The 14279-nt window shown below is 33.4% G+C and overlaps 1 protein-coding gene across 1 annotated transcript in view; it reads left to right on the forward strand.

Annotated features, from left to right (window-relative positions):
- The window catches only part of LOC108739717 (diacylglycerol kinase eta), an 85071-nt gene that overhangs the window by 36908 nt on the left and 33884 nt on the right, over positions 1–14279 (forward strand). The window contains exons 5-9 of the mRNA XM_025977870.1: positions 4677–4893; positions 5264–5645; positions 12972–13002; positions 13055–13271; positions 13642–14023. Coding sequence (XP_025833655.1) covers positions 4677–4893; positions 5264–5645; positions 12972–13002; positions 13055–13271; positions 13642–14023 — 1229 coding nt within the window. The remainder of the gene's footprint in view (positions 1–4676; positions 4894–5263; positions 5646–12971; positions 13003–13054; positions 13272–13641; positions 14024–14279) is intronic.

Here is a 14279-nt window from a genome sequence, read left to right on the forward strand (position 1 = left end):
CGTATAAATATTTAGAAATAGCGCCCTCACCATATCACGCAAAAAGCGTGTTTCACAGTAATTTAGTAATATAATTTTCTAAATCTTAATTTTAAATTTTTCGTACTTATGCCTTGAATATATTTTAATCTTGAATAAAAATCAACTACAGTTCGCTCGCATTCAAAATATTGACAGTCGAAACGTCTGAATTAAATTTAAGAGTCTGATCCACGGAAAATTCAATTTTTTCCAGTTCTTTATGCAAACGCGCCAAAAAAAAAAGGAATATTAGGCTTGTATATGTCGAGCAAACTTTTATCGGCAAGCAGCAGCCAGCTGCTTTTCAAAGTAATAAAAGCCTGGAATCAGCGCGTCGTCTTCATATAACCGTAAGAGGCATTCACTCGTTACGAAACGTTATTTGTTCTGGAAAAATTCTGACATCTTTTCAAATACACACATCTCTCTTAAATATGTAACAGTTTACGCATTTATAGCTGTAGGAGAATATATATTATAAAACACTCATGCAAAACAAATGTTTGAAGGTTTATTAAATTTGAAGGAAAACGAAATATTCAATTTTTTACAGGAACATTTTAAAGATCTACTTGACTCGGAGCTCTGTAGGCACAGCATCTTCTCTAGCGTCAAAAATATGAAATATATGACGAGTTTTGTCAATTATGATTTTTGTTCGGGATAATATGAAAGCCCTTATCATAGCACCACATACATATATCCAGTTGACTCGAAATAATTAAATCAATAGCCATCAAAATGTAGGACGAACTTATTAAAGTAGATTCTTTGCTTTTCATTGCATAATTGTTTATTTTTCAGATTTCAGTTGTGTGAATTTTAATTTAATTTACGTTTCGAATCGTCGCTAACAATGACCCTTACCAATTGTTTTGAATACTTCAGATTCCATTCAAACAAAGTTCAAACTAAAGAGCTTTTTGGAATTGGTGATATAATTTAATTAAACAATTAGTAATATTAAATAAATAACTTACGTAGTGTAATATATAAGGTATAAGTGCTTCCAATTAAGAAATTATAAATGTACATTTAAACGTCAGTTGACTTTTTTTCTGTAAAATATTCTACATATCTATACATAACGATATAATGAGATATAGTTAGATAATAACTTTTTACTACTTGCAATGGGAATTAACGTAAATGAGAGGATTTTAATTCCCGAGCATTCCAGTCGAATTAAATGAAAAGTCGGTAATTAATGACATTACCTACAAAAACCTCAATTCATATACGTATATTTATGTTTTTGAAAAGAAAAATTGAAATGCAAACTTCTTCTGTAATAATTTTTCTTTAATCCTACCTTTATTAATTCCACTCNTAAAATCTAGTAAAGCAAACTAAAAAATTCAAATACTAAAAATGTTTTGTTCTAACAAAAGAATATATTGAGTTGCTTTAAATAGTTTAACTCATAAATCCACTGGAAGCAGTAATTTTTCGTTTAGTCTTTTATATTTTGTCTCGGTCTTGATCGTTTTTAGCTTTAGTCTTGATCTTGGTCGTGGTAGTATAAAGACAGTTTAGAGATACTAATTTTGGTTCTTTTTTTTTCAGGTGATAATCAAGGGGTAAAATTTTTAAGACGCTTTAAACAATTGCTGAATCCAGCGCAAGTGTTCGACCTGATTTCAACTGGTCCCAGGCTAGGATTAAGGCTCTTTAGGCACTTCGATCCATTCCGTATATTAGTTTGTAGTGGCGATGGGTCCGTAGGGTGGGTTTTGTCCGAAATCGACAAACTCGACATGCATGTAAGTCTACCATCTCTACTGTTATGTAAACGAGCACGAGAGGAAATGCTAAGGATTTGCATGTTAGTAATACATTTGATTAGAATATTTATGAGCAGTACCTATATTAACTACATTGGGCGTATTCCAATACGACGTGAACAAGGAAAATGATAGAACTGCCATTGGATTCAGAAAATACTACAAACGGCACAGTGAACGCCATCTGTAGCACGATGCTACATTTTAGGATTACGTATTTACGAATACAGACCACTTCGAATTATTTTATGCCATTGGATTCTTTACAGAAATGTCTAAATGATTCATTTTTTATATATTTGATTCCAGCTATAACTAATTTGGCCTAGGTTATACCTAACCGTAGATAAACCTTCACGAGGTGTTTAAAAAAAAAACGGACAGGCAGACACACGAGTGCTCCTATAAGGATTCTGTTTTTCATTAGGACGTAGGGAACCCTAACCCGAAAACTAACTTAACATTGTAGTTTAACTACAAATGTAAATTTGTGTTCACAATGCTGTTTTGTTAAAAGATTTACCACGTCATGTTCAGACCATAGACTTTTNTGAATAAAAATCAACTACAGTTCGCTCGCATTCAAAATATTGACAGTCGAAACGTCTGAATTAAATTTAAGAGTCTGATCCACGGAAAATTCAATTTTTTCCAGTTCTTTATGCAAACGCGCCAAAAAAAAAAGGAATATTAGGCTTGTATATGTCGAGCAAACTTTTATCGGCAAGCAGCAGCCAGCTGCTTTTCAAAGTAATAAAAGCCTGGAATCAGCGCGTCGTCTTCATATAACCGTAAGAGGCATTCACTCGTTACGAAACGTTATTTGTTCTGGAAAAATTCTGACATCTTTTCAAATACACACATCTCTCTTAAATATGTAACAGTTTACGCATTTATAGCTGTAGGAGAATATATATTATAAAACACTCATGCAAAACAAATGTTTGAAGGTTTATTAAATTTGAAGGAAAACGAAATATTCAATTTTTTACAGGAACATTTTAAAGATCTACTTGACTCGGAGCTCTGTAGGCACAGCATCTTCTCTAGCGTCAAAAATATGAAATATATGACGAGTTTTGTCAATTATGATTTTTGTTCGGGATAATATGAAAGCCCTTATCATATCATAATACCAAAAATTCAGACAATTCCGCTGACACCAATTTTTCGCAAGATACTTTGTCCTGTGATCCTTGAAGTAAGGTGCTATAAACATATAAATAATTCTATGTACGTTTAAAATGTGTTTCTCATTACCACAACACAAATTTCGCACTGTGTCACAACAGAAATCTGCGTTGTGGATTAGCTTGAGAAACCACAATATGTAGTGGTCGATTTTTACGATTCACGAATTTTGTCGACATTTGGACACAACATCTACATAACAATGGTCAAAATCTGTAGTTCTCTAGTAACTATTTATGAAAATATTAAGAAAAGATGAAATTCATATCCCTCCTGTAATGCTCAAGTAGTTTCTAAATTATTTTATTAAAAAGGATGCGTTGTGGCATTTTCTCATTACCACATTCATCATGCACAAATTTTTAAATAATCACAACACAAATCGCGTTGTGGACGTTTTAAATTTGCCAATATGCTCTACATCATTTTTGTGTCACAACACAAATTGTGCGCTGTGGATTAGTTTGAGAAACCGCAACGTATTGTGATCGATTTTTACGCTTAATGAACGCTGTCGGCCTTTGGGTATAACATTTACATTACAATAATCAAAATCTTTAGCAACTATTTATGAAAATATTCATGAAAGGTAAAATTAATTTCCCCTTGTTTCCTGTGGTACCTACTCAAACAATTTTCAGACTATTTTACTGACAAAATCTGCAAAATGTGTCTCTTGAGACTCGATTTTAATGCGAAAATGAAATTGAAAGAGACCTTTTTTTACAAAAGCTCATAGTTTTTATTTAAAAACGAATCCTCAAAATTTCCACTTACCTAGCTTGTTATTTTTATTTTTTTTTTAAAGAACCAAAATAGGAAAGCTTTATAAAAGGATTCGTTAGTGAATTTAGCACGTTTCCGTTGGTGTGTTAAATTTAGATTTATAAAAGGTGCAGTTTTTGAGACAAGCATTTTAAATTCTGTGAAAACAATGTTTATATTACTGTGTGCACTTTTTCAGTTGTAAACAACTATTGTAGATTTGCAATAATAATCTGCTGTAAGTACTTATTTCTAGTAAAGATTTACGGCTGTTTACGACTTGAAATTATAGTAGATACATTGTTGGGCCAAACTGTCGTAAAATGTCGATAAATTACAATTTATAACTGTAGATAATTGTGAAAGGGGAAAACTGAATAAAAGCTTCAAGTTCAGATAATCGAATTTTGCTATGCTGTCGATGTAATTCAATTAAACAAAATGTGAAAATGCAAAACTCAGAATTGTTAGGGGTAAATAAGGATTTTATTTATTGAGGAATGGTATTGATATCTAGTAAATGAATTTTACAGTCTGTATAAGTTACAGGTCCAGTAACAGATTTGTCAATGAATGTCTCAATTCTTCAGCTCATTCTCTATAATGAATTATTGAAAATATTAAAACAAGTTTACATGATAATATAAAAGTTGTTAACAAAAAATTAAACTGAAATGAACAAAAAAATATTAACATCACGCTGCAATCCAAGACTTCTTGCTGATTCAATCAAATGTACCATAATATTACGAGATAATTCCACATTTAAAAGAGCGTGGTGGGAAGACGCGCTACGACTCTTGCCGGAAAATTTTAAAAGCTTTAATTTTAGTTGCAAACAAGGAATAGAAATAACTGAGAAAGTAATCTATGTAATCTTCCCTTGAGGGTGACATCATTTCTCTCTGTCTTTAGAAACAGTGCCAAGTTGCAGTTCTTCCACTAGGAACGGGGAACGATTTGGCTAGAGTGTTGGGATGGGGTGCATCTTGCGACGACGACACCCATTTACCACAGTTGTTAGAGAAATACGAACGGGCTAGTACCAAGATGTTGGACAGATGGAGTATAATGACATTTGAACGTACAATCGCTATTCCAAAGTTATCGTTGGATACCACCCAACCTGAAGGTACCTTTAAAGAAACGAAAAAGAACAAAATAAATTTTAGTTGTTCTTAAATAACGATAAGCTTCGCACCTGTTTTGTAAGTTTTACATGATTGCAACGTCCTTTTAAATCGGGTCTCAACCGAACAAATTAAGATCTCAACAGTACAAATTTAATATCGATCTCGACCTTATACGTCGAGTTTTTCTGTTGATTTTGAATCTACGAAGTCTTGCCCTTAATGTACATTACACGTACAATCTTAGTCTTGATCTTATAAACATAATCTGGATCTTGCCCTTAGAGTTACACTTTTGGTCTCATTTTTCGATTTTTCAAACCAGGTCACCGTTTTGGCTTAGTCTAATGGTGTAACTGTTGTATTTCTTAGGTCAGTTACACAGCCAGATATGTCAGTACGAAGAATCGCTGATAAATCATTTACAAAACATTCTTCAATCGGACGAGACATCGGTTGTCCTGAATTCGGCGAAGAGATTGTGCGAGACCGTTAAGGATTTCGCGACGCAGGTGACTGAGAGTGGCCTGGCGCGAACGGACGACTCCCTCGGAAAGAAGTGCGAAGTTCTCCAGCACAAATTGGAACTGCTTATGCACACTCTAACAAGTGAGCAACTTGATCTGGATAAATTTGTCGCTTCTTGTGAAGATGCGACGGCGAAATGTAATAAGGATGACACCGAGAGCGAGGCGTCTTATGATAAGAGCAAAGTTGAGAAAGAATTGAGCAATTTCAATTTCCGACGGCACAGGTATGTACCTACATAATATCAATTGTAATAGCAAAGCGAATCATCAATGACCGTTATCAGTATAGGCTCGTCAATCCTAAAACTGCTTCGACACGTACATCCATTCTTTCCTATCCTGAGCTAATCTTCGCATTTTTAACTATTTGCGAACAGTAATCTAATCTAGGCCTACCTCTACCTCTTCAAACTCCCGTTTCTGCCTCTAATATGTCTTTGACTAGACCTTCATGCCTGAGAAAGTGTCCTACCAACCTATCTCGCCAATTTTTTATTGACTTCCATAGAGTCCTCTGTTCTTCTATTCTTGCTAATACCTCTTCATTTCTAACCTTTTCTATCCACGGTATCCTCATCATTCGCCGTGAACACCACATTTCGAACGCTTCTAACCTTTTCTTTTCCACCCCGCCCACCGTCGATGTTTCGCATCCGTACAACTCCGCGCTCCAAACAAACACCCTTTACAATCTTTTTCGAATTTCTAAATTAACCGTTCGCGAGCATAAAAATGACTTCTTTTTATTGAAAGCGACTCGACCCTGCGCTATCCTCTGCTTTATAATCCCTACTATTCCTTCCGTCCTGACTTATCTGACTTCCCAGATAGCTAAAATCAGCGAGTTCGTCTAATTTTTCGTCTCCTATCTTTATATTCGCTCTTTCCTTACATGTTCTTCCCTTGCATACCAGTTTTTTTGTTTTACTTTTATTTATTTCCATACAATACTGTTTGGTATGATATTATAATGTGTTAATGTTTCAGTTTTTATTATTCTTGCTATTTAAATAGCTGTTAATTGACCTACTAACCTAATGGTAGGTGTTAGAATGTCATTTTAACAGTATCTACCAAGTGAGCAACAGCATTAGATTAAAAATACATATCTATTCTTATGTTGCCTCACATTTGCAAATATGTTTAATTTTCCCCTCAGTTTTAGTTTACTTAGAAATGTTTTACAATTCTATTTTTAATCAACTTCTTTAATAAAAGAAAACTAATTAGTACATTTTCAAACTATCTTACCTCTGTTGAATGTTTATGAATATTATCATTAGATATAAAGGCAGCGTTTAATAAAATTTGGGTAACAGACTTGTATTTGCTATCAAAAGAATGGTTGCCCTAACTTATATTGTGCAATTTACATTTTGAAAGCTTTGAAAGAACTTACTTATTTACCTCAAAATTGTTTGCGCAGGCAAAGTTTATGAAATTTTTATTTTTTTTTTGCTATGTTTTGAGCTCTATATGAGAAAAGACATGAGATAATCACTTTAAAATTTTATTATTATTTTCATGTAGGTGTACACTCACCCTTTAGCTTCATATTACTAATATTTTGAATCTTAAAGTCTACGCGCCGTGAATTTTGAAACGGATATTTTTTTATAGCTTGAATTACTACGATTTATTTTAATATTAAAAACAGTAAACAGTTTCCAGAATATTTCTTGGGGTGAATGTTCATCGCCTCAATTCAATCTTCTTGCTTCTCATTTTCAAACATCAATTCGATCTGCAGAGGGTAGAAAGTGAATGAAAAGAATTATTTTTTGTTTTGGAAATATAACCGCGACATATATTTTTCTCTTTTGTATTTTTCTGCTGTAAAACTCGTCTCTAACAAAAGTAATTAAGTTATCGACCTCAACAGGAATTTTGATGAGATTTAAAAGAAATATATATCGGTCTCGGTAAANCCTATAGGCCCCCCGAAAAATGACCCCGTATTCAAAATTAATTTATTTACGTTAAGCGTCCGTGTTTGGGTCACAAAAATTCATTTGTGTACTATATTTCAACAACAATCGGTCCAGTAGATTCGGAGCAAATTGACTGTGACAGACGAACAGACAGGCACACGAGTGATTTTATAAGGGTTCCGTTTTTCTTTCGGACGTACGGAACCCCAAAAAGCATATAAGTAGTAAAAAATAAATAAACAATTAGGTTATACTTTAATTAGATTATCCTCTAGTTTGGCCCAGCAGAAAAAAAATAAATATGAAATCGGATGTGACTGGTAACACTCCAGAGCAAACTAATCTGGACTACATCAATCTGGTTAATCCTGTTGTTCTTTGGATAATCTAGTTTGGTCTTGTCATGTACTAACTGTAATTCTTCTATCCTGTAATCGGGTTTGACTGGTACCATTTCAAAACAAACTAGTTTGATGTAGGCAAAATTTTTCGCCTTTTACTGTGTGGTTCTATGACCACATAAGGGTGTTAATAATTGTGTTAAAATCGCGTAAAATAGCGCATGATCTTCAGTTAGAAAGCTGTAAATAACGCGCCGCTAAATACTGACGGATTGACAATGTTATCAAACGGGGAGGAAGCTGTGGATGATGACGAAAATATCGTGAAAAAAATGTGACATTTTATTTTTTCGGAAAATTGACTTGATAGGACAATGAATGTTCATTCAGATTTCGAAGTAATGAGCTAATGGTCCTCTGATGCTGTTAATATACCTTGATAACTTCGTTATTCTGTTTTCTTTAACAATTTGGTTTAGCTTTGCTCTAGTCAAAGTTATCCTATTACTCTTTGAATAAACTAATTTAACCTAGGCAAAACTAGCACCACATACATACACATATATCCAGTTCACTCGAAATAATTAAATTAATTACCATAAAAATGTATGACGAAGAAGCTTGACTCGCATAAAACTTATTCAGGTAGATTCTTTGCATTTCATTGCATAGTTGTTGATTTTTCGGATTTTAGTTGTGTGAATTTTAATTTAATTTACGTTTCGAATCGTCGCTAACAATGACCCTTACCAATTGTTTTGAATACTTCAGATTCCATTCAAACAAAGTTCAAACTAAAGAGCTTTTTGGAATTGGTGATATAATTTAATTAAACAATTAGTAATATTAAATAAATAACTTACGTAGTGTAATATATAAGGTATAAGTGCTTCCAATTAAGAAATTATAAATGTACATTTAAACGTCAGTTGACTTTTTTCTGTAAAATATTCTACATATCTATACATAACGATATAATGAGATATAGTTAGATAATAACTTTTTACTACTTGCAATGGGAATTAACGTAAATGCGAGGATTTTAATTCCCGAGCATTCCAGTCGAATTAAATGAAAAGTCGGTAATTAATGACATTACCTACAAAAACCTCAATTCATATACGTATATTTATGTTTTTGAAAAGAAAAATTGAAATGCAAACTTCTTCTGTAATAATTTTTCTTTAATCCTACCTTTATTAATTCCACTCGCAAAAACGGAACTGTCTAAAATTAAAATTCACCTACTAAAAATATCTTTTGTGTAACTGGTCCCGTCATCTCTTTTGTGGAGGATATAAAGCTGCAACGGTAGAATGGTTCAAAGATTAAAGTTGTCACAAAATAAGCTCCTTAAGGCTTATAACAACCAATGAAAAATCGAGGTAACTAACCGACGTCGTGGCGCGACGTGACGTATAACGTCACTATATAATCCAAAAAGCCACCAGCTGTCGCTTTTCTGAATCCTAGACAAAAGCTTCACCAGTAATTAACACATTAGTAGATAGGTTTTTAAAATACAATATTTTTACAATATATGTTTCAAAAACCGATAATTAATTAAACGTCGCGGCGCTACAAAGAACCCATTCATANTTTAAATTCTGTGAAAATAATGTTTATATTACTGTGCACTTTTGCAGTTGTAAACAACTATTGTAGATTTGCAATAATAATCTGCTGGAGTTCCTATTGCTAAAAAAGATTTACGGCTGTTTACGACTTGAAATTATAGTAAATACATTGTTGGGCCAAACAGTTAAGCAGTTAGGGCGTGAAATCGTCGCAAACAAATTCACATTCGTATTTATAATATTACTTAGAATGGTTGGTTTCCATAGTTGTTTCTATTTTGTTTTCGTGAAAGGGGGGAAATCTTCATAGACATCCTGCCACCCATATGCCAACGATTTATCTGGGTTAAGGCGCCAGGCATCATATTAAGAAGAGACACTTTCATACGTATAAATATTTAGAAATAGCGCCCTCACCATATCACGCAAAAAGCGTGTTTCACAGTAATTTAGTAATATAATTTTCTAAATCTTAATTTTAAATTTTTCGTACTTATGCCTTGAATATATTTTAATCTTGAATAAAAATCAACTACAGTTCGCTCGCATTCAAAATATTGACAGTCGAAACGTCTGAATTAAATTTAAGAGTCTGATCCACGGAAAATTCAATTTTTTCCAGTTCTTTATGCAAACGCGCCAAAAAAAAAAGGAATATTAGGCTTGTATATGTCGAGCAAACTTTTATCGGCAAGCAGCAGCCAGCTGCTTTTCAAAGTAATAAAAGCCTGGAATCAGCGCGTCGTCTTCATATAACCGTAAGAGGCATTCACTCGTTACGAAACGTTATTTGTTCTGGAAAAATTCTGACATCTTTTCAAATACACACATCTCTCTTAAATATGTAACAGTTTACGCATTTATAGCTGTAGGAGAATATATATTATAAAACACTCATGCAAAACAAATGTTTGAAGGTTTATTAAATTTGAAGGAAAACGAAATATTCAATTTTTTACAGGAACATTTTAAAGATCTACTTGACTCGGAGCTCTGTAGGCACAGCATCTTCTCTAGCGTCAAAAATATGAAATATATGACGAGTTTTGTCAATTATGATTTTTGTTCGGGATAATATGAAAGCCCTTATCATATCATAATACCAAAAATTCAGACAATTCCGCTGACACCAATTTTTCGCAAGATACTTTGTCCTGTGATCCTTGAAGTAAGGTGCTATAAACATATAAATAATTCTATGTACGTTTAAAATGTGTTTCTCATTACCACAACACAAATTTCGCACTGTGTCACAACAGAAATCTGCGTTGTGGATTAGCTTGAGAAACCACAATATGTAGTGGTCGATTTTTACGATTCACGAATTTTGTCGACATTTGGACACAACATCTACATAACAATGGTCAAAATCTGTAGTTCTCTAGTAACTATTTATGAAAATATTAAGAAAAGATGAAATTCATATCCCTCCTGTAATGCTCAAGTAGTTTCTAAATTATTTTATTAAAAAGGATGCGTTGTGGCATTTTCTCATTACCACATTCATCATGCACAAATTTTTAAATAATCACAACACAAATCGCGTTGTGGACGTTTTAAATTTGCCAATATGCTCTACATCATTTTTGTGTCACAACACAAATTGTGCGCTGTGGATTAGTTTGAGAAACCGCAACGTATTGTGATCGATTTTTACGCTTAATGAACGCTGTCGGCCTTTGGGTATAACATTTACATTACAATAATCAAAATCTTTAGCAACTATTTATGAAAATATTCATGAAAGGTAAAATTAATTTCCCCTTGTTTCCTGTGGTACCTACTCAAACAATTTTCAGACTATTTCGCAAAAACGGAACTGTCTAAAATTAAAATTCACCTACTAAAAATATCTTTTGTGTAACTGGTCCCGTCATCTCTTTTGTGGAGGATATAAAGCTGCAACGGTAGAATGGTTCAAAGATTAAAGTTGTCACAAAATAAGCTCCTTAAGGCTTATAACAACCAATGAAAAATCGAGGTAACTAACCGACGTCGTGGCGCGACGTGACGTATAACGTCACTATATAATCCAAAAAGCCACCAGCTGTCGCTTTTCTGAATCCTAGACAAAAGCTTCACCAGTAATTAACACATTAGTAGATAGGTTTTTAAAATACAATATTTTTACAATATATGTTTCAAAAACCGATAATTAATTAAACGTCGCGGCGCTACAAAGAACCCATTCTTAAAGACTTACATTGTTGGACATCAAACGAATGTAATCTATTACTTGTTGAGGCATTTAATTTTTGAAACAACTCTATATTATGAGTTAAGTTTCAAAAGAATTTATTTACAATTAAGCAAATTTTTCTATCCCTTCGGAACAATTTTGTATTTTTTTTATAAAATGTTCATCCTATATCCATTTCTATACTCTTGAGAATGTGTATACAAAATTTCATGATATTCAGTTGTGCAGTTAGTTTCTTCATTACCACAATCATCATGGACAAATTTTTAAATAATCACAACACAAATCGCGTTGTGAACGTTTTAAATTTGCCAAAATGCTCTACATCAGTTTTGTGTCACAACACAAATTCTGCGTTGTTGATTAGCTTGAGAATACACAACGTGTTGTGATTGATTTTTACGCTTAATGAACGCTATCGGTCTTTGGGTACTACATTTGCATTACAGTAATCAAAATCTTTAGCAACTATTTATGAAAATATTCATGAAAGGTAAAATTAATTTCCCCTTGTTTCCTGTGGTACCTACTCAAACAATTTTCAGACTATTTTACTGACAAAATCTGCAAAATGTGTCTCTTGAGACTCGATTTTAATGCGAAAATGAAATTGAAAGAGACCTTTTTTTACAAAAGCTCATAGTTTTTATTTAAAAACGAATCCTCAAAATTTCCACTTACCTAGCTTGTTATTTTTATTTTTTTTTTAAAGAACCAAAATAGGAAAGCTTTATAAAAGGATTCGTTAGTGAATTTAGCACGTTTCCGTTGGTGTGTTAAATTTAGATTTATAAAAGGTGCAGTTTTTGAGACAAGCATTTTAAATTCTGTGAAAACAATGTTTATATTACTGTGTGCACTTTTTCAGTTGTAAACAACTATTGTAGATTTGCAATAATAATCTGCTGTAAGTACTTATTTCTAGTAAAGATTTACGGCTGTTTACGACTTGAAATTATAGTAGATACATTGTTGGGCCAAACTGTCGTAAAATGTCGATAAATTACAATTTATAACTGTAGATAATTGTGAAAGGGGAAAACTGAATAAAAGCTTCAAGTTCAGATAATCGAATTTTGCTATGCTGTCGATGTAATTCAATTAAACAAAATGTGAAAATGCAAAACTCAGAATTGTTAGGGGTAAATAAGGATTTTATTTATTGAGGAATGGTATTGATATCTAGTAAATGAATTTTACAGTCTGTATAAGTTACAGGTCCAGTAACAGATTTGTCAATGAATGTCTCAATTCTTCAGCTCATTCTCTATAATGAATTATTGAAAATATTAAAACAAGTTTACATGATAATATAAAAGTTGTTAACAAAAAATTAAACTGAAATGAACAAAAAAATATTAACATCACGCTGCAATCCAAGACTTCTTGCTGATTCAATCAAATGTACCATAATATTACGAGATAATTCCACATTTAAAAGAGCGTGGTGGGAAGACGCGCTACGACTCTTGCCGGAAAATTTTAAAAGCTTTAATTTTAGTTGCAAACAAGGAATAGAAATAACTGAGAAAGTAATCTATGTAATCTTCCCTTGAGGGTGACATCATTTCTCTCTGTCTTTAGAAACAGTGCCAAGTTGCAGTTCTTCCACTAGGAACGGGGAACGATTTGGCTAGAGTGTTGGGATGGGGTGCATCTTGCGACGACGACACCCATTTACCACAGTTGTTAGAGAAATACGAACGGGCTAGTACCAAGATGTTGGACAGATGGAGTATAATGACATTTGAACGTACAATCGCTATTCCAAAGTTATCGTTGGATACCACCCAACCTGAAGGTACCTTTAAAGAAACGAAAAAGAACAAAATAAATTTTAGTTGTTCTTAAATAACGATAAGCTTCGCACCTGTTTTGTAAGTTTTACATGATTGCAACGTCCTTTTAAATCGGGTCTCAACCGAACAAATTAAGATCTCAACAGTACAAATTTAATATCGATCTCGACCTTATACGTCGAGTTTTTCTGTTGATTTTGAATCTACGAAGTCTTGCCCTTAATGTACATTACACGTACAATCTTAGTCTTGATCTTATAAACATAATCTGGATCTTGCCCTTAGAGTTACACTTTTGGTCTCATTTTTCGATTTTTCAAACCAGGTCACCGTTTTGGCTTAGTCTAATGGTGTAACTGTTGTATTTCTTAGGTCAGTTACACAGCCAGATATGTCAGTACGAAGAATCGCTGATAAATCATTTACAAAACATTCTTCAATCGGACGAGACATCGGTTGTCCTGAATTCGGCGAAGAGATTGTGCGAGACCGTTAAGGATTTCGCGACGCAGGTGACTGAGAGTGGCCTGGCGCGAACGGACGACTCCCTCGGAAAGAAGTGCGAAGTTCTCCAGCACAAATTGGAACTGCTTATGCACACTCTAACAAGTGAGCAACTTGATCTGGATAAATTTGTCGCTTCTTGTGAAGATGCGACGGCGAAATGTAATAAGGATGACACCGAGAGCGAGGCGTCTTATGATAAGAGCAAAGTTGAGAAAGAATTGAGCAATTTCAATTTCCGACGGCACAGGTATGTACCTACATAATATCAATTGTAATAGCAAAGCGAATCATCAATGACCGTTATCAGTATAGGCTCGTCAATCCTAAAACTGCTTCGACACGTACATCCATTCTTTCCTATCCTGAGCTAATCTTCGCATTTTTAACTATTTGCGAACAGTAATCTAATCTAGGCCTACCTCTACCTCTTCAAACTCCCGTTTCTGCCTCTAATATGTCTTTGACTAGACCTTCATGCCTGTGCTATAAACATATAAATAATT

Source organism: Agrilus planipennis, unplaced genomic scaffold (genome assembly GCF_000699045.2).
Source record: "Agrilus planipennis isolate EAB-ADULT unplaced genomic scaffold, Apla_2.0 scaffold240, whole genome shotgun sequence".
Taxonomy (NCBI): Eukaryota; Metazoa; Arthropoda; class Insecta; order Coleoptera; family Buprestidae; genus Agrilus; species Agrilus planipennis.